The following is a 20,099-nucleotide window of genomic DNA, read 5'->3' on the forward strand; positions in this document are numbered from 1 at the left end:
GATAAATTACTAAATAGAAATTGCTGGGGGGCACCTGGGTGGCTCAGTCAGTTGAATGTCCAACTTCTGCTCAGGTCATGATCTCACAGTTCATGAATTCAAGCCCTGCATTAGGCTCTCCACTGTCAGCATGGAGTTGCTTCAGATTCTCTGCCGCCTCTTTCTCTGCCCCTCCCCCGCTTGTGCAGCACGCTCTTTCAAAAATAAGCAAACATTTAAAAAAATAAAAAAGAAAATGTTGGGGGCACCTGGGTAGCTCAGTTGGTTAAGCATCCGACTTCGGCCTAGGTCACGATCTCGCGATTCGTGAGTTCAAGTCCCACACAGGGCTCTGGTGCTGACAGCTTGGAGCCTGGAGTCTGCCTCAGATTCTGTGTCTCCCTCTCTCTCTGCCCCTCCCCTGCTCACGCTCTGTCTCTCTCTGTCTCTCAAAAATAAATAAATGTTAAAAAAATTAAAAAGAAAAAAAAAGAAATTGCTGGATAGGGATGCCAAATGTTCACTCAAGACAGGCATTTCACCTATTCCGTTGAAGGCCTCACTCTTACTCTGACAAGTGGCAACTCAATCTAGTCTTTTAGAAATTTCTAGCATTTTCGTAGATGAAAAAGTAGCACCTCCTTATAGTTTAATTAGTGTATTTGTGAGAACTGGTGCAGTTCATCTGTAAAGAATATTTCATGGAGGGGTGTCTGGGTGGCTCAGTCGGTTAAGCGTCCGACTTTGGCTCAGACCATGATCTCATAGTTCGTGAGTTTGAGCCCTGCCTTGGGCTCTCTGCTGTCAGCGCAGAGCCTGCTTAGGATCCTCTGTCCTTCTCTCTCTCTGCCCCTTCTCCGCTGGTTCCCTCTATCTCAAAAAAACCAAAAAACAAAAAACCTTTAAAAGAAAAAAGAATATTTCATGGAAAAAATAATGAAAGAAAAAAATACACTTCGCAGAGGAGTATGCACTCTTCCTCTTGAGATCTGTGGGATCTGACCAGGAAGCATAGAGCTGTATGTTCTCTGGCCATCAAAGAGCTGCCAGCAATGATTGGCCAATGGAAATTAAAGCCCAGATGTCAACCCTGGCTTAAGATTACAATCTTGGCAAAGGGGAAAATAAATATGAGCAGAAAAAGTATTTGGATGGTGGAGAGAAAAGAGGGTTTCAGAGAAGTTTGGAAGCTATGAAATAGCTGAGAGAAGGGGGAATAAGGCAAATTTTTAAAAAGTAATATAGGTAAGGATCACACCCTTTTCAGTGATTTTCTAGAGACTCAAAGACAGGAATAGCATTTTTAAATACTTTTGGTTGTTGAATTTGAATTTTATTAAGCACATTTGTAAACTCACCACAAGAGATCCCTGTACAAATTTATTGTCATTTTTATACATATCTATAGTAGTTTCTATCCCACTTGGGGTTCAATGAGCTTCATGGATTTGTGGACTGATTTTATCAATTTGGAAAGTTCTTGGACAGTATCAACTCAGATTTCCTGCTGCATTTTCTCTCTACTCTCCTTTTGGGATTCTAACTATACTATGTTAGATCATCTGACATTGTTTGACAGGTACTGGATGCTCTGTTCTACTCCCCTTGCTGCTCTTCTCTTTGTCCTTCAGTTGAGAAATTGCCTTTGATATATCTTTAATTCATAGAACACTTCTTCATTTGTATCTAGGCTGCTGTTAAGACAATCTAATGAATTCTTCATTTTAGATATAGTATTTTCATTTCTAGCATTTCCATTTAGTTCTTTTTCTACTTTTCAAGTCTCTGCTGAAATTTCTCATCTTTTCATATATGCTGTTCTCTTTTTGTTCAGATTCTTCAGCATTTATTTTAATATTTATTCATCCTTCAGAGAGAGAGAGAGAGAGAGAGAGAGAGAGAGAGAGAGAGAGACAGAGCATGAGCGGGGGAGGGGCAGAGAGAGAGGGAGACACAGAATCCAAAGAAGGCTCCAGACACTGAGCTGTCAGCACAGACCCTGACGTAGGGCTCAAACTCACGAACCGCAGGATCATGACCTGAGCTGAAGCTGGACACTTAACTGACTGAGCCACTCAGGCAGCCCTGATTCTTCAGCATTTTTATTAGCTACTTAAAATTCTCCATTAGTTAATTTCAATATCTGGATCTAATTCTCTTGACTGGTTTTTTTTTTTTTGAAGATTTTATTTTTAAAAATTTTTAATAATGTTTATTTTTGAGAGACAGAGAGAGAGAGAAAGAGAGCACGAGTTGGGGAGGGGCAGAGACAGAGACACAGGATCTAAAGTAGGCTCCAGGCTCTGAGCTGTCAGCACAGAGCCCAATGCAGGGCTCGAACTCATGAACCATGAGATCATGACCTGAACCGAAATTGGATGCTTAACCAACTGAGCCACCCAGGCACCCCTAAGATTTTATTTTTAAGTAATCTCTACACCCAGTGCAGGGCTTGAACTCAAAACCCTGAGATCAAGAATTGCATGCTTTATCGACTGAGCCAGTCAGGTGCCCTCTCTTGACTGTTTCTTGATTAACAATAAAATTTTCTTCTAATTTTTTTTTTTTTTACCACATGCCAGCCATTTTGTGATAAAAGAACAGTAAAAACTGAAGCAGGTAATATTTACCTTTACAAAAGTATATCTTTTCTTTTATCAGGTCATTAAAATAGGGATCCAAGGAATTTTGATCTACAATTGATCAGAGTCTGGGTCTGAGTGCATTTGTGCATTTGTTAATTACTAAATTAAAATATTTTGAGGGTAGGGTCTGAACTTCAGCAGACTTTGCTCATGGGAAGTCAGAAAACCAGGGAAGGACCTGGTCTATAGTCCATGGTGATTACCACTACTGCTTCTTCAGCCAAAAATGTCATCATCTGTTCAGGTGCAATTAAAAATATCCTTCTGGGGGGCACCAGGGTGGCTCAGTGGGTTAAGCGATCGACTTTAGCTCAGGTCATGATCTTGCAGTTTGTGAGTTCGAGCCCCGCATCAGGCTCTGTGCTGACAGCTCAGAGCCTGGAGCCTACTTCAGATTCTGTGTCTCTCCCTCTCTACCCCTCCCCTGTTCATGCTGTGTGTGTGTCTCTCTCTCAATAATAAATGTTAAAGAAAAAAAAATTTTTTTTAAATATCCTTCTGGGGTGTCTGGGGGGCTCAGTTGATTAAACAGCTGACTCTTGATTTTTTTTTTTTAATGTTTATTTTTGAGAGAGAGACAGAGAGAGAGAGAGACAGAGAGTGAGTACAAGTGGAGGAGGACAGAGGATCTGAAGCAGGCTCTGCACTGTCAGCATGGAGCCCGATGTGGGGCTCCAACTCAAGAACTGTGAGACGACCTGAGCTGAAGTTGGAGGCTCAACTGACTGAACCACCCAGGTGCCCCAGACTCTGGATTTTGGCTCAGGTCATGATCTCATGGTTCATAAGTTCAAGCCCCACCTCAGGCTCCATGCTGACAGTGCAGAGCCTACTTGGGATTCTCTGCTCTCCCTCTCCCCCCGACCCTACACCTCAAAATAAATAAACAAACTTAAAAACGTCCTTCTGTGTGGTCCCTCTCAATGGGCATCCAGAGATGCTTCCAATGTTCTCCAAACTACAATGCTACATTTAGCCTCCATGTGTGAACAATGGCATCCTCACATTCAAATGACTGCAGGCAAGTTGGGTAAGGGTCTCAGACAGTTGTAGAAACTCCTAAACTACTTATCTCTCTTTCTTTGTGGTTAAATTTTCTTTATCATTTTTGCATTCTTATGTTACATGTTTTTGCATTTTCACTTTTTTCCATAATTAGGCTAGCAATGGATTGATGATGATGATGATGATTAGGTCTCTTCAAAGGATAAAAAGTTCAGGTTTTATTTTTCTTTTATATTTGTTTAATTAGAAATGTTTAAACAGAATGGCTGTTCAATTTTATCAAATGCCTTTTAGACACCTATGGAATCATCACAAATCGTTCCAAGGAGAAAAATTAGTATAGTGATTACACTAATAGGTTTCCTGACACTAAACTAAATATTGTACCCTTGTTAAGCTCTATTTCATCAGGGAATACTCTGACATGGTACTGGATTCTATTTGCTAATATTTTACTTAAAATACAGGCATCAACATGGATAAGTGAGACTAGTCTATAGTTTTCATTTTTGTTATTTTCATTGGGTTTTTTTTTTTTAAATTTTTTTTTTTCAACGTTTATTTATTTTTGGGACAGAGAGAGACAGAGCATGAACGGGGGAGGGGCAGAGAGAGAGGGAGACACAGAATCGGAAACAGGCTCCAGGCTCTGAGCAGTCAGCCCAGAGCCTGACGCGGGGCTCGAACTCACGGACCACGAGATCGTGACCTGGCTGAAGTCGGACGCTTAACCGACTGCGCCACCCAGGCGCCCCTCATTGGGTTTTAATAATATAACTAAATTAATTAAAAGGCTACACGCTGTTCTTCTTCTATGTATATCTAGCCATGGCCACTGAGAGATACTGCTGAGCTGCTTCACCACAGCAAGGATACTTGTTTTATCCGTTGCTCCTCACTGCAAAGTGTTCCACCCAACTTCATGTTTTCTTCCAAGTTCAGATGAACAGTTAATGCCCGACCCTCTAATCCAGGAATCAACAAGTTATGGCTTGTGGGCAGGCCACATATTTTTGTAAATAAAGTCTCCTTGGAACACAGACACCCCCATTCATTTAAGCACTGTCCACGGGTGCTCTCAGGCTACAATAGCACCGCCGAGTGGTTCTAACAGAGATGGAGGGCACACAAAGCCTACATGTGCTGACCTCTGCTCTAATTCTTAATTTGTTTAAGCCAAACCCCATCTTTGCTTTCTTTTTGTCACAGAGAAAGAATACAAAAAGACATCCTCTGTATTGTTTTTCTAAAGTCCAGCCCAACCGAGAGAATGTCTTTAGGTGGAAATATAAACCCTGGTAGGCAGCTTTGGCTTCGCCTCAGGTGAGGTTTCCTCACAGCAAAAGAGGCAGTATCACTTTTCCAGGTCCACTTCTACTCCCAAGGAGTTCAAGATAACAATCTGGGAAGAAACTGTTCAGACAAAAATATCTCTTGCATTTCTTCAAATACTGTTAGTGGATAAGTGAGCTGGCTGTAATATTTATAAGTTAAATATATAGTTAGGCTCCTTACTTCTGAAAGCAAACTCTCCAGAGACATAGGATCCATCTTGCTGTAGACATTCCATAGATTCAAACTCACATCCTGCAGCTGCAACATAGGGCAAAAACATTGAAATAACTGAGTCAATATCACTACAACAATCAGATTTATCAGAAATGACTATCTTGGTGAAAACTAAGTGATTAGACTAATAAATCAAACTTTTATCAATTATATTAGAACCAATACATATTAATAAATGCTATCCAACTCAAGGAAACTAACGTTACAGAAACTTTGGTACATCTTTTGACTATCTTCAATGATGAGTACATATATATGTATGTACATACACACATTTATTTGCCTTTGCTTAAGTTTTTTAATTAAAATAATACATGCTCATGGTTTAAAAAAAATCAAATAGTACTAAAGGCTTAGAATAAAACATGTGAATCGCCTACTCCAATCTTTCTCCAAACCTCCACTGTCACAGAGGCAATCACTCACAAGTCTTTTAACATTTTCTTTCTGGTAGTTACCTCCAAATTTTGATATAACATGCTTCTATCACTATTTGATTTCTGTGAGGCACTTCCCTATGCATTGTAGAAGGCTTAGCAGCATCGCTGGCTTTTACTCACTAGATGCCTGTAACACTGCTACCCCCAGACAATCCAAAAGTAATTCCAAACACTGTAAAATGTTTCAGAGGTGGGATGTTGGGGAAGCGGCAACAAAATCATCTTGACTGATAACCAATGGCTTAAACATATCAGATAATCTAATAATTCTTTTTCTTACCTCATTCTGGTCTGGCTGTTATGTAAGCTTGCTGTGCAACTACAACTTTTGCTTTGAGAGTTCTCTTTGCTATCATCCTGAAGCTTTCAGATGATGGATTTGGTTCCAGGGCTTACTTTTCTCTTTCTTGATTAACTCACTTGTTTACTGGAGTACATCCTCAAATAGCTTTTTTAAAAATATTTATTTATTTATTTTTGAGGGGCGGGGAAGGGCAGACAGAATCCCAAGCAGGTTCTCTATTGTCATGGCAGAGCCCAACACAGGGCTCAATCTCATGAACCGTGAGCTGAGCTGAAATCAAGAGTCGGACGCTCAACCAACTGAGCCACCCAGGTGCCCCTCCAATATCTTTTCAGAAGGCAAAATTTTTTTAGTTTTAAAATGTCTTTATTCTGTCCTCAGGCCTGACTGACAGCTCATTAATGCTCTTTCCATTCTTTTGGACTCTTCACTCTCTCCATGCTTTACCTTGATAGTTTCTACTGCTATAGCTTCAAATTCACTAATCTTTTCTTCTGCAGTGTCTAATCTATTGTTAAAAACTCTCCCATCTCAGACAATGTAGTTTTCACCTCCAGAAGCTCAATTTGGGTCTTTTGAAAATTTTCTCTCTCTGTTCAACAAGTTCAATTTTCCTCCTAGCTTCTTGAAAATATGAAATACAGTTAGAATAACTACTTTAATGTTCTTTGCTAATTCTAACATTTCTGTCACTTCTAGGTCAATTTTGAATGATTACCTTATTATCAGTCATGTTTTCCCACTTCTTTGTAAAGCGGATAATCTTTGGATGCTAGACATTGTGAATTTCACCTTGTTGGAGACTACGTATTTTTGTATTCCTATAAATATTCTTGTGCTTTGTTCTGGAATGCAGTTAAGTTACTTGGAAACAGTTTGATCCCTTTAGATCTTGCTTTTATGAATTTTTAGGAGGTCTAGAGCAGTGCTCAGTTTAGGAGTGACTATTCCCCATTACTGAGACAAAACCCTTCTGAGGACTCTACTCAGTGCCCTTTGAATTATGTGTTTTTCCAGTCTAACTGTTCCCAGCCCTTAGCATGTATCAGGCACTGTTCTGGATTACTTTTCAGATGTCTTTTTTTTTTTTTTTTTTTAATGTTTATTTATTTCTGAGACAGAGAAAGACAGAGCATGAATGGGGGAGGGGCAGAGAGAGAGGGAGACACAGAATCAGAAGCAGGCTCCAGGCTCTGAGCTGTCAGCACAGAGCCCGATGCGGGGCTCAAACTCACAAACCGTGAGATCATGACCTGAGCCGAAGTCAGTCACTTAACAGACTGAGTCACCCAGGCACCCCCAGATGTCTTTTGTTTAACTCTTGCCTTTGGTAGTTACCTGACACATGGATGAATTGATCAATACTCTTGAATACTTGGGATGGGGGGAGGGGCAGGGAAATCTTGGCAGATCTTTGGTGTTCTCTCTCTGGGCATTTTCCTTTTTAGTACTCTAGCTGCTCTCTTACCAGACTCTTCACTGCATCTTCTCAACTCAGGAAATACACTAGGATTCACATGGGTATCCCCCTCCCAATGCCATGGACTGAAAATTTTTCTCAAATTACTAAGCTAGCGAAATCATGGGGCTGTGCTTGCCTTTTTTTTTTTTTTTTTTTTTAATGTTTATTTATCTTGAGAGAGAGAGAAAGAGCTCGAGCAGGGGAGGGGCAAAGAGAGGAAGAAAGAGAATCCCAAGCAGGCTCTGCACAGCCAGCACAGAGCCTGATGAGGGGCTCAAGCTCATGAACCATGAGATCATGACCCGAGCTGAAATCAAGAGTTGCTCGCTGAACCGACTGAGCCATCTAGGTGCCCCTGACCTTGTTTATTTCTATTTCTCAGGGAATCACTATTTCTCAGTGTCTGATGTCTAGTGTCTTGAAAACATATTTTGTTTCTTGTTTGTTCTTTTGGTTTGGTTAGGTTGGGTTGTTTTGGGAAGGAGAGAAATCTGGTTCCTATTGTCTTATGTAGGTGATTTATTTTTTTCTTCTGGAAGCTGTGATATTCTTTTATTCTTAGTGTTCAAAAAAGGCATAGATAGATTTAAGGTTTTTTCTTCTTCATTTATATTTAAGTCATTTAATTTAAAAGTTGTATTCTCTTTATCACTGGAAATTGTTTATTCTTTTAAAAAAATTTTCTCCCTCCTGATACCTCTGCTCTAACTTTCTGCAACTCCAACTTGTATATCAGACTTCTTGGAACAGTTCTCTATGTCTTTTCATTTTTATCTCATATATTCTGTCTCCTTGATTTTTAAATTTTACATTTTTAGAAAATTTCCTAACTTTACCTCCCAGCCCCTCTATTAATTTTATTAATTATAATTTCCCAGAGCTCTTATTTTCGTCATGTTAATTTATGACAACATAACACTTGTTCTATGGTCACCAAATCTTGTCTGGGCATCCGAAGTGGAGTTTTAGGTCTTAAATTTTCCTCTATATCTTAATTATCTTTGGGTCTTATCCAATGTCTTTAAAAAAAAAAATCTTGATCTTTTCCTTTAAAGTTACAGGTATTTAAAGCAAATGTCTGGTGATCTTTGGTTGCCTGTTTTTATTTCAAAATGGAAAGGCTAATTGGAAGCTTCATGCTTTCAGCAGAGCTGGTCAACTACCAGAAAGTTTTTTTAGGGAGAGCAGACAGCCAGCAGGTGGTTATTCAGGATCCCTACTCCCTTACATTCTAAATCCCAATAGACTGATTTAATATATTTGGCCCCTTTCTCTGTAATCTGGAACAGCTTTTCAAGTGTCAACTGATTTGATTTTTTAAGGGTGCTGAATTAAATTTCTAATTTTAAATGCAAACGTTAACTCTACTATTAATTTTGAGACATAACATTTCCTCATGTCATCCATCTCCCTTTTTAATTCTGTGTGTCCTACCTATCATTTCTCTTTTTACAAATTCCATTCTTTTTTTCTTTTTTAATTTTTAAAGTTTATTTTGAGAGAGACAGAGTATGAGCAGGGGAAAGGCAGAGAGACAGAGACAGAGAGAGAGAGAGAGAGAGAGAGAGAGAGAGAATCCCCAGCAGGCTCTGCAGAGTCAGTACAGAGCCCAACATGGGGCTTGAACTCACCAAACTTTGAGATCATGACCTGAGTGGAAATTAGAAGTCAGACGCTTAACCAACTGAGCCACCCAGGCGTCTCTTTACAATTTACCCATTCTTAACAGGTACAAAAGAGATCATCTTTTTTCTCATTTTTATTTTATTTCCTGGAGAAACCGTTTTTAAAAAGCACACTTATCTCTGCATCTGATATGCTATGGTTTCCTTCCTATATTTTGTTGAATCTTATTCGTAAGTTTCATTCCACCTTTCAATACGAACATCTTCTGTTTGTCCATAAAAAGGTAAATGAATGTTTGTTCTATGGTTACTCTCATTATTCAGAAGTTTGCTATTAGAATCCTCTCCTTGGGAGCTAGCTGATGTAAATTTCCTTTACTAGGTCACAGCTCCAGCAGCTGGAGAGTTAAGGAGGAAGCCAAAGGCAGGGAAAGCCCCAGCAGAGGAACTTCCCTGTGCTGCTTCCCAGGAAGAGTTCTCTATCTCATAACTGAGTTTGATCCAGCCTAAATGCCAAGTATAAGTTATGTGGATCTGGTTTCCTCTCTCATGCTGGCACCTACTACATCAGGGACATAGCAACCTCTTGGTTAATGACTTTGTTCTGGGTGTGGACATACAACAAAACAAAATTTTTAATAAAATTAAGTTTCTAGTGTCCGTAGTTCTCCTTCTCTTGACCTTCAAAAGATGCAGAAGTATTTCTGGCTCAGACAGTTATCAGGCCTTAGGTATGTGACTCAGAGTGGAGTACTGCTCCATATCCTAAAGGCCGATAAGGAAGAGAACTGGGGTGGGGGTAGGGGAGAGAACGAGATGGACAACAACAGGAAAAGTATTGGAGAGAATGACAATTAGCAACTACAAAGAAGGGAAGAATCTGGAGAAAGGGATCTTGAGAGAAGACTTATAGTAGCCCGACTACATGCTGTGTGTGGTTTCTTCCACCCTACAGAAAAGATCTACATTACCTCGTAAAGGTTTTTTAGAAGGGGATTTTGTGCCTTTTGGATGTGTCTGCACAGTGTAATGCTCCTCAAGGCAGGAGCCAGAAAGGCCTGCCACATGTGGTCTGCAAGAACCCTGCGACCTCCTAGTGTACTGCTTTTTCATGCTAATCTACCCACAGCACAGGGCTTAGGAGCACAGGCTCTGAAGCCAGACCCTCTGGATTTGGCCCCACCCCTGCCCCTCACCAGCTACTAGCTCTGTGCTTTTGGGAAATTCATTTAACCTCTCTGTAGAATAGGAACTAATAGTACCTACTTCAGAGGGTTCTTTTGTAAGAATTACAGTCAACTCATATGAAGTGCTTAGAACAGTGCCTGGCATATAGGAGACACTATAAATGCCCAGTTTATACAATTAATTAAAAATAAATATTAGCATTATTGCTAAAAATTTTAAGCTTCCTCTCTACCTCCTATGGCTTGCCCCCTTCAAGCCCTTACTCTTCTAAATTAGAGAGCATTACTTCCTAGCAGGAGCAGCTTCCACAGCCTTGTTTACTAATAACTTCTGCTGTTGTAGTCAATGTGAGAATACTACAGTTCTGGAGCAGGAAAAGTGGGAGTCAAGTGGTGTGCTTCTCTTCAACCCTATAGCCCATGTTTTTTCCATATCAGGGAGTCTACCAGGCAAGCACCCACTCACTTCCTAGGGATTCTGCTACTTCTTGGAAAGGAGGGGTAGCAATTAGCCCTGGGTCATGCTTCCAAAGGTCCCACTTACTCTATGCCCAATAGTATGTCCCCATTCTGAGCATGTCAATACTCACTCCCTATTTCTGTGCTGGGGGCAGGTCATCTCACTGAGGATCCTTTAGAGGCCTGTGGATGCTTCTGGGGATGCTGCTAACCTACCAGGCCATCCTCCTTAATATGCACTCTGGATGACCCCCTCTCCCAGACTCATTCATCAATTCACTTAACAAATATTTATGGGTCATCTCCTAGATAAAAGAAATATTGAAATAAAAGATACTGTTCTTAACACAAAAGATAACCCTTTTATTCCTCTAGTATATTGTACTTAGACAAAATTTTGCACTGTCCTTTTCATTGCTCTTGAATAGTTCTCAAGTTATATGAATTTCTGAGATACAAACCACAACAATGAAAAGACTATTTTTGTTCTCAAGGAGCTTCCAGTCCAGAGACCAAGGGCAGGTGGATACATGAACAGGGGTGTGTGGAAAATGTATAACATAGGACAAAAAAAAAAAAAAAAAAAGCTGTAAGAGGATTCAGCCTAGGATGCTACAAGAGTAGACTAGCAGAACAATGGTATCAGAATGGGAAAAAGAGAGAAAGGAGGACAGAGAGAAACTCCTAGAAGAAAGGACATATGAGTTCTGTTTGGGGACCAGCTTTAAACAACAACTATTTTCCATTTCAAGTCTTTTAACTTGCTCCATACTCTTGAGAGGTCACTATTAGCTTTTCAGTGTTATAATGATGCAAAATCACAATGTGGGGGTCCTTCATAAAGATTGCAGGTTGCAGATAAAAGCCAGGCATACTGTCTTTCATACATACCTCATATTTCATGGTAAAAAATCCATCCCCTCCAATGCCCTCAAGTGCAAAGGCCTGTACAATTGGCCACTTCTCTACTACAAACATATCAAATATCTGCAAGTGACCTAGAGGAATCAAATACAACAACATGTATCAAATACCATCCTGGATATAACAGTCTAAACCTGATCTTAAGTGGTTACCCAGGCATCTCTCACAAGTTCATTACGGTCACATTTAGCAGAATAAAAGTAAAACAGATAAAATGCTTAGATATTAAAACTAGAAATTAAAAATGAAAGTCAAAGAAAATGCAAACCATAACAAGCTACATAAATTCAGATTTCTCTATAGTATAGCACACTCTGGTTTCCTAAGTAAGCAAGTAAGTTAATGAATAAATAGTGGCCTATTACATCTGACTTGCATCACTTAGCAGATATAATTATTAACAGACCCAAAATCGGCTCTTCCCACCCTTAAGAAACATAGCCAATCAACTTCCTTAAGGGAAAATTACCAAATCAAAAATTTTCCTTTCTTGCAGCAATAGCTCCAATGTGCAAAGTTTAAGAAAAAAATAAGATATAAGTACTGCTAAATGTGTTGACTTTTTCCTTTATTTTTACACATTTTTCAGCCTCTCTGTCAGCATATTTTTAACAGCTACTATTTCTTATTACCAAGAGGCTCCACAGCTACCCTCTACATACAGTAGCAAATGGCACAGCTAGACGGCAACTGTGGTAAATCCCTTATCAGTTCTTCCTTCTGAATAGATGGCCTGCTGTGTTTTTTTAGAAACTACAGTTATAAGTAACCAGCTTGCACAGAAAAATCCCCAAATTTCATTCTGTTTGATCCTCTGCCTTTAGTAAAAATAGATCAATGGGTTTCCCAGGTGAATGCCTCCAATGGAAGGGGGAGGTAGAAACACTGGATTCACACAACATCCAAGCAAAGTTCTAATAGGGCTTGCTGTCAGATACTCACCTTGGGAGCTGTAAGGAATGCCAATTCTACTACAGTCTCGAACCATGTCCACAAAGCTGGCAATTTTAAATTCTTCTGCAGCTTCCTCATCTTCATACTAAAGAGGGAAATTGAAAGGAAAACAGGCTCTGAGGTGACATCATGCAAAATCCCCTATTTCCTCGGTATTTTATCAATCAGAGTTATGGCAAATGACATTTATAGAGGACTGCACCCAAGAGGGTGTTTCCAAAGCCAGCTTCTTGTGTTGCCTTACACCACACATAAAAACCAACTCAAAATAGATCAGATACCTAAATGCAAGAGATAACATTTGCCTCCAAAATTCCCCAAACGCTCACATGGAAAGAAGGGTGCTTCCCATGTTGTTTAAGGGCCAACTGTACATCAGTATATTTTGCGATTCCATTCTATTTTTCTTCTTGTATTAGAAGTCTGTTGTGTTATTTTAGTGATTGCTTACAATTTATAACAAACATCTTTAACATTAAAAAAAAAAAAAGAAAGAAGAGTTTTTAACCCACATCAGGTCACAATTTCTATGAAATCCTAAATCTCAAGTCCCAATTTGATTTCCAGCCAAACACTTGAAAAGAACCCAAAAACAAATACCAAGAAATCCAAACACAGAAATGTCACAAAGCTTATCAAACTCTCCTGAGGCAGTCCGTGGCACTAGTCCTCTGAGAGAATGGGCTCAGGCTGGTGATGAACAAGTAGGACGGGAAGCTAGGGTCACAAGCCTACGACTAGGTCCCAATCTGAAGAGTCCTTTTTGTCTCTGTCAGGCATACAATTTATCTAGAAGGTAGCCTCATAATGAATTATGAGAAGTTCCACTAAAACAAGTAACTTTTTTTGTGTAACCACATCCTGCAAAGTGATTTTTTTAAGGGGCCTCCTGGTCCAGATCTACACTTTTTTTGAAGAATATCCTTAGAGTGTCTCTAAGTGCCTGTTCTATCTTTTCTCCTTACCTCATTTTCGGTCATGCAATGGAAATGCAGATTTCTCCAATGTGCCACATAGGGTAAGAGATAGCGATAGTTTACAGGATTACAGTACAGATGGACACTATCTGATTTTACCAATATAATTACATCTGTAAGGAAAACAAATTTAAAACACAAGATTGTCAAAGGCATTTCTTTTGCACATTTTCTGTCCACCTAATTAATAAAACCATTAAAAAACTATTTCAGAGAAAAGGTAACAAAACTCTAAACTAAAAATTCTTTAAGTACACAACGTGCCTCAAAGTGACTGTGGAACACTCACGTGTGGACAGCAAGGATTTTCTAGTTCCCATGCGATGCTCCAATCATTGTGGCCCTCTGGTTATGACAATGCAGGCACAGAATAAGTCAAAAGAACAGCCTTCAAAGTGTTCTGCTTTTGCAAAGTTCAACACAGTCACATCTATGGTATCAGACTTAGCTGGGTGTTTTGCTGCAGAGATAAACACCAAATGGATGTGCCACAGCCTACCACTGAGGCAGGAAATATCACCAACTATGGCCAGTGATGGTTTTCCTGCAGACATCAGTGTCTAAAGCCCTTGGCTGTTGACTCAAGGCAATCATGGGCCTGAGGATGTCACTGTTCAGCTCTGGGAAGCATTACTATGTACTGGGGTGAACTTTGTACACAGGAAAAGCTGGGAGGAAGGAAGTAGAGGCAAGTGGACAAAGCTGCTATAAATAGATCAGCAGCTCACAGACTTAAGGGGTAATCACGGATGTTGCTGGGTCAAATAAATAAAACAATTCCAAGAGTGCGAATAAATTTAGGTAAATTAACAGAAGAGCCATGGAATGGGGCAGGAATATTAAAGCAGTCTGAAGACTGAGAAAGCAGTCATACTTCCAAAAGAAAAGCAGAGCTCACTGCATGGCTCCTCAGAGCCATCTCAGGCATCTCTCTAACAAGATGATGCGAGGGAAGTTGCTGCAGGAGGTGGCTGGAAGTGAGAGAAGCGTGGGGGCAGGGAACACCTGAAGCAGCAGGTTTAGGACAATGCCAACACAGTAACACAGTGTGACAGCCAATATTCTACAAAAACCTAAGCCCGATGAATACTGACTGCAGCTGATGACACCAATGGGTGGCCTCTTGAAATAAAGCTCCAGGGTGCTGGCCTTTGATTTTTCAAAAATCACTCTGTGCTCCACACCTGACCAGACCCAGGTATCCTAGGGAATGCAGTATGGTGCAGCATATTCACTGCTGACTCTTAGTTAAGCACCAAAGTCAAAAGGTGGCAAGAGATGGGAAAAGGGTACCCTCTCACCCTGTTGGTCCTCTTCACACAGGCCCTCTAATAAGAGCCTTGCCCTGAATTACTTGTAGAACGTGTGCTGAAGAGAGACTGACATCACCTGGAGAGCCTGAGGGTTTCCTAAGACTGTGCACTACACTAACGTGTAACACTCCACAAGGAATTAGGATCCAATAAAAGAAATAATGCAACCGCTACTAAGCCTAATTAAGCATTTTCAGAATCTCATAGGACTCTGATGTCATTAAAAATTTTTGCTTTTGTTTTTTAATAAATCCTTCATGTTGGCCTCTTTTCCTCTCACAGAGATCAAAATGTAGATGCACAGGGGTACCTGGCTGGCTCAGTCAACAGAGCATGGAACGCTCGATCTCAGAGTCATGAGTTCAAGCCCCATGATGGGTATGGAGCCTACTTAATTTAAAAAAAAAAAAAAAAGAAAGAAAGTAGGGGCACCTGGGTGGCTCAGTCGGTTGAGTGTCCGACTCTTGATTTTAGCTCAGATCATGATCTGGTTGGTGGGTTTGAGCCCCACTGCACTGACAGTGGAGAGCCTGCTTGGGATTCTCTCTCTCTCCCTCTCTCTCTATCCCACCCCTGCTTGTGTGCTCTCTCTCTCAAAATAAATAAATAAACTTTTAAAAAATTAAACTTCAAAAAAAAAAATGTAGATGCTTAAATCCAGTGACCTCAGTTTGCCAATTACTAGAATTTAAAACATGAAGTTACTAATTCACTTTTAATTCATTAATGATTTATTTTTCTTCAAAGAATTCTTTCAAAGAAAATGCTCATTTCATAAATACCCATTGTGCCAGGTGACAGGATAAAGACAATGATAAACAAAAAAGCACACCTTTGAGGATTTAAACTTTCCTTAAGTTCAGTACCATACTGTCCTTAGCAACCTTGGCTTCAGTGAAATGTATGGCTGATATGAGTACCTGTCTTTTTATAACTCTAAATGAGCTGCCAAGATGAATTCTTTCTAAACCAGTAGATGCTGTCCAGCATGAAGAAACATTTTCAAAAATCAAAATCTGAAACTAAATTTGAATTAAAAGAAATTATTTTTTCAATTTTATTTCTTTATTTTGAGAGAGAGAGGAGGAGCAGGGGAGGGGCAGAGAGAGAATCCAAAGCCCACTCTACACTGTCACCACAGAGCCCCACATGGGGCTGGAACTCACAAACCATGAGATCATGACCTGGGCCAAAATCAAGAACTGAACGCTTAACCGACTGAGCCACCTAGGTGCCCCAAATTGAAAGAAATTTAATGGAAGTGAAGCCTGCTCTGTCTGCACTTCCTAATAAAAAGGAAATCTTTAATCAATCTATAAGGATACACACTATTAAGGATTTTACCACAGAAGAATTTTCACCAACAGTAGACCAGGGTTCTGTAACCTTGGTACTATCGACAGTTCAGACCAGATCATTCTTTGTTGTGGAAGGCTGTCCTGTGCATTGTAGATGTTCAGCAGTCACTGAACATCAGTTCATCAACAATAGCTGGGACAACTGAAAATGTCTTCAGATATTGCCAAATGTCCCTTGGGGAATAAAACTGCTTCCACTTTATAATTTTTTTTGAAAGTTTAATTTGAGAGCAAGAGAGAGAGAGACAGCATGCAGACAGGAGGGGCAGAGGGAGGGTGAGATAGAGGATCCTAAGCAGGGTCCGCACTGTCAGCACAGAGCCAATGGGGGGCTCAAACTCATGAACCACAAAATAATAATCTGAGTCAAAACCAAGAGTCCAGACACTTAACTGACTGAGCCACCCAGGTGCCCCAAAACTGCCCCCACTTTAAAACCACTGCACTACATCCACTGCAAGATTACTTTCATATCAGATGTTTGCTTTCATGCACTCCCCAGCTGCTTCACAAGAGCTGCCTGTCTCTTGTCCAGTTTGATTTGTCTATTCCTGTGTCTCCTGATCCATCTGGCAAACAAGTCATGATGCTAAGTATGTGATATAAGAGACAGCTCCTGGGCATCAGCCCACAACAGCATCAACACAGGGAGAGTGTCTCAGAGCTAAAGAAAGGGGAATGTAAGCAGAAAGCCTCCATTGTAGTCATGGGCATCGTCATGAATTAAAGTCACACAGAAAACAATTCCCAAAGACGGAGCAAGACAAAGAGCCTTTGTTCCTAAGCTGAAGATCCACATGAAGTCTTCCTTGTAGGAGTAGCCTGCAGGCTCATCCGTTACCCACAAGTGAATGTGCTTTCACAGGACAACAGCACATAATCTGAACCTCCCAGCACACAGAGGCAGTGGGCAATTCAGAGGAAAACTAGTGCTTTGCCAAGAACATATAAAACCAAACTGATATGTATTTTCCCCCTAAAACTAATTTACCCATTAAACATATTCTGAAAACTACTGGTCACCAGTCTTGTATCAACCAGCAGGTGACCAACAGGAGCACACTACTTACTACTATATATACTTACCATCTAGAACTTCTTCAGAAAACCCTGTTTTCTCAAAATCACTTGCATTCTGATTGTACAAACCAAACAGAAGATAATTTGCCAGCTCTCTGCAGCCTTCATTGTACCTGCTATCGATTCCTGCAAGGCAAAGAAGGCTCTGATCAGTGGTACTGTACTATGGGAAGCAAATAAGTCCCAGTAATTTGTCCCTGCTCAGCAAAACCCTGATGGTTAGGTTAAAGGCAGAAGCTCATACCAGTTTTGTGCCAGGAACCAAACTGAACAACCCTATGAAAGAAGCATCAAGTACTCTTACTTGGATTTCAAGATCTATATAGTTGAGACAATTAAACCATATACATTATTGAAGCTATTAATTTCCAAAAGGCAATTTTTGAGTATAGAATGAAGCAGAAAATATGGTCTAGGTCCTTTGGTGGCTGGTTAAATACTGTGGAATACTGTTCAGCTGGAATAGGGGGATAGAAAATATTCACTTTCCAAAGAGAGCTTTAACAAAAAATGGGGTATCAAATAAAGACAGATTAAGGTGGTTTGAAAAGAATTAAAAGAAGTGAAAAAGAGGACAAGTGAATGGAACCACAGACACCTATCATTTCACAAATATTTATCAGGCTCAAGGTCTACACTGTGCTGGATGCTGGAATGTGTGGTGAACATGACTGCAAACGGCCCTCAAGACGCTTACAGTCTAGTGGGGCTGGATCAGAGACAAAAGGAAATTAAACAACACTGCCTTCGCTACTGCCTGGTTCCTGAGTATCTATGAAAGCCCAGAGCTATGGCTCTGGGCAAGAGGAATGTCTCACAGGCAAGGCAGTAGCTGTCTAGTTGAGACTGAGGAAGGAGTTACAGCAGAGAGACCTCCAAGAATAGAAACATGGCTGGAGCCTGGAAAAGAAGACTGTCAATGGTCATCTGGACAAGGGACAAGTGAAAGGTAGAAAGTAACGGTCATTTATACCAGAGGGGCCCAGGACTGCTTGTGGCAGAGGACTTCTAATGTAAGAGAACTCCCATCTCAGTTGAGATTATAAGAGAACAGCCCTCCCTTGTTTATCTCATTCAACGCTTCAGCCAAGGGAGGGGTGAAAAAGAATCAAAGTCAGAATGGACTGCTATCTACAGCCCAACATTTAAAGGGCTACAGAGTTAAAAACAAACATGGGCTGTGCAGACCTAGCTTCAATGTTTATTTATTTTTGAGAGACAGAGAGAGACAGAGCACGAGGAGGGGAGGGGCAGAGAGAAGGAGTCACAGAATCCGAAGCAGGCTCCAGGCTCTGAGCTGTCAACACAGAGCCCAATGCGGGACTTGAACTCACAAACCGTGAGATCATGACCTGAGCCGAAGCCGAAGCCGGCACTTAACCGACGGAGCCACCCAGGCGCCCCTGGGCAGACCTAGCTTCAGCATGTCTACCTCTAAGGATTCCAGCCACATAAACTGTTAACATGAAAAAGACTATGTAAAATTAAAGGCAAATGAAACTATATGTAGGCACTGTGCTTAAGCTGATAATGTTGTTTCTCATGGGGTATTATAGGTTAACAATTCTGATGTTGCTGAATATGTATACTAGAATTAAGTAAACTGATGGTGGACGATGGGTGCCAAGTTTCTCACTGATGAAGTAGGAGTTTACAGGTAAACAAAAGGGGGAAGCTAGAAAAATCTATGTGGTAATTGGTTAGGCTGGAGACATTAATATGAATGCATGTTTAGCTTAATATGGGTACGTAACATTTGCATTTAATGTACACATATGTATCTTGTTACTCTGTCAGCTGCCAGGGCTTAGCAGCAGTGACATCTAGTAATGAGAGTGTATCCAAAGCCCAGATCTTGGTTTCTAATACCATTCTCCAATAAAAGAAACCCCAGTGCTCCCTGGAGAAATGGCTGATTCTAGGACTGGAGGAGGAAATACACAAAATAAGTCTAGAGTACCTTATAGTGCCAGAAAGCACATAAGTGCTAAACAAACAAAACTTTGATGGGATGGTATGTCAAAGGGAGAGACACAGAAGCCAAATGAAATAAGAGCATAAATACAGTAACAAACAGGTGGTTTTATTCGTAGGTAAATTCATGGCAAAGGCAGCCCCCACCCTTTTGAGGGCTGCAGCTAGAGAGGGGATCCAATGAATGTTGTTTAAGCATTTGAAACCTCTGGCAGGAATTCCAGGTCCACCACAAGTGTGTCTTTATAGAGACTTGCCAACCTCTGGGCTTAGTAGTGGAGCCAGGATTCAAACCCCAAATCTACCTGGCTCCAGAGTGCATGTTTTTAACTACTCTGCACACTACCTCTCATAAGGCTAAAGGCAAGTGCTGTTAAGTGAAAATACAAAATTATGCACAGAATATATGAGGAGAGACAAACAACAAACTAATGGCAGTTTGCTTCTAGGAAAGAAACTGCGGTGGTAGATGGACAAACCACCAAACCTAACAATTCCAATCCCATGATTCAATGGATATAAGTGAAAATGAGACAAAGAAGATCAATCTGATATAGAAAAATCTCCAAAATATATCGTCAAGTGAAAATTTAAAAATTAGGTTAATTACAGTATAAACAAAATGTTTCCATTTGTGTTAAAAAAAGATACAATTGACAATGTTATCTCTGGGGAGTGAAACTGGGTATCTGGTTGGTTGGGAAGCTCAGTTCATTTTCATTTGAGGATTGTCTTAATTTTTAAATTATATGATGCATTTTCATAATAAAAAAAACTTAAAGAACAAATAAGTGTCCAATTCTGCTACTCTATGGTCCTGGGCAAGTCTGTTCCATCTCCTTGA

The 20,099-nt window shown here is 40.3% G+C and overlaps 1 protein-coding gene across 1 annotated transcript in view; it reads right to left on the minus strand.

Annotated features, from left to right (window-relative positions):
- The window catches only part of CA3H20orf194 (chromosome A3 C20orf194 homolog), a 130,060-nt gene that overhangs the window by 92,003 nt on the left and 17,958 nt on the right, over positions 1 to 20,099 (minus strand). Inside the window, 5 exon segments of the mRNA XM_030311772.1 lie at positions 5,145 to 5,222; positions 11,567 to 11,673; positions 12,542 to 12,638; positions 13,519 to 13,643; positions 17,288 to 17,407. Coding sequence (XP_030167632.1) covers positions 5,145 to 5,222; positions 11,567 to 11,673; positions 12,542 to 12,638; positions 13,519 to 13,643; positions 17,288 to 17,407 — 527 coding nt within the window.

The sequence above is a fragment of the Lynx canadensis genome, chromosome A3, assembly GCF_007474595.2.
Source record: "Lynx canadensis isolate LIC74 chromosome A3, mLynCan4.pri.v2, whole genome shotgun sequence".
Classification (NCBI taxonomy): domain Eukaryota; kingdom Metazoa; phylum Chordata; class Mammalia; order Carnivora; family Felidae; genus Lynx; species Lynx canadensis.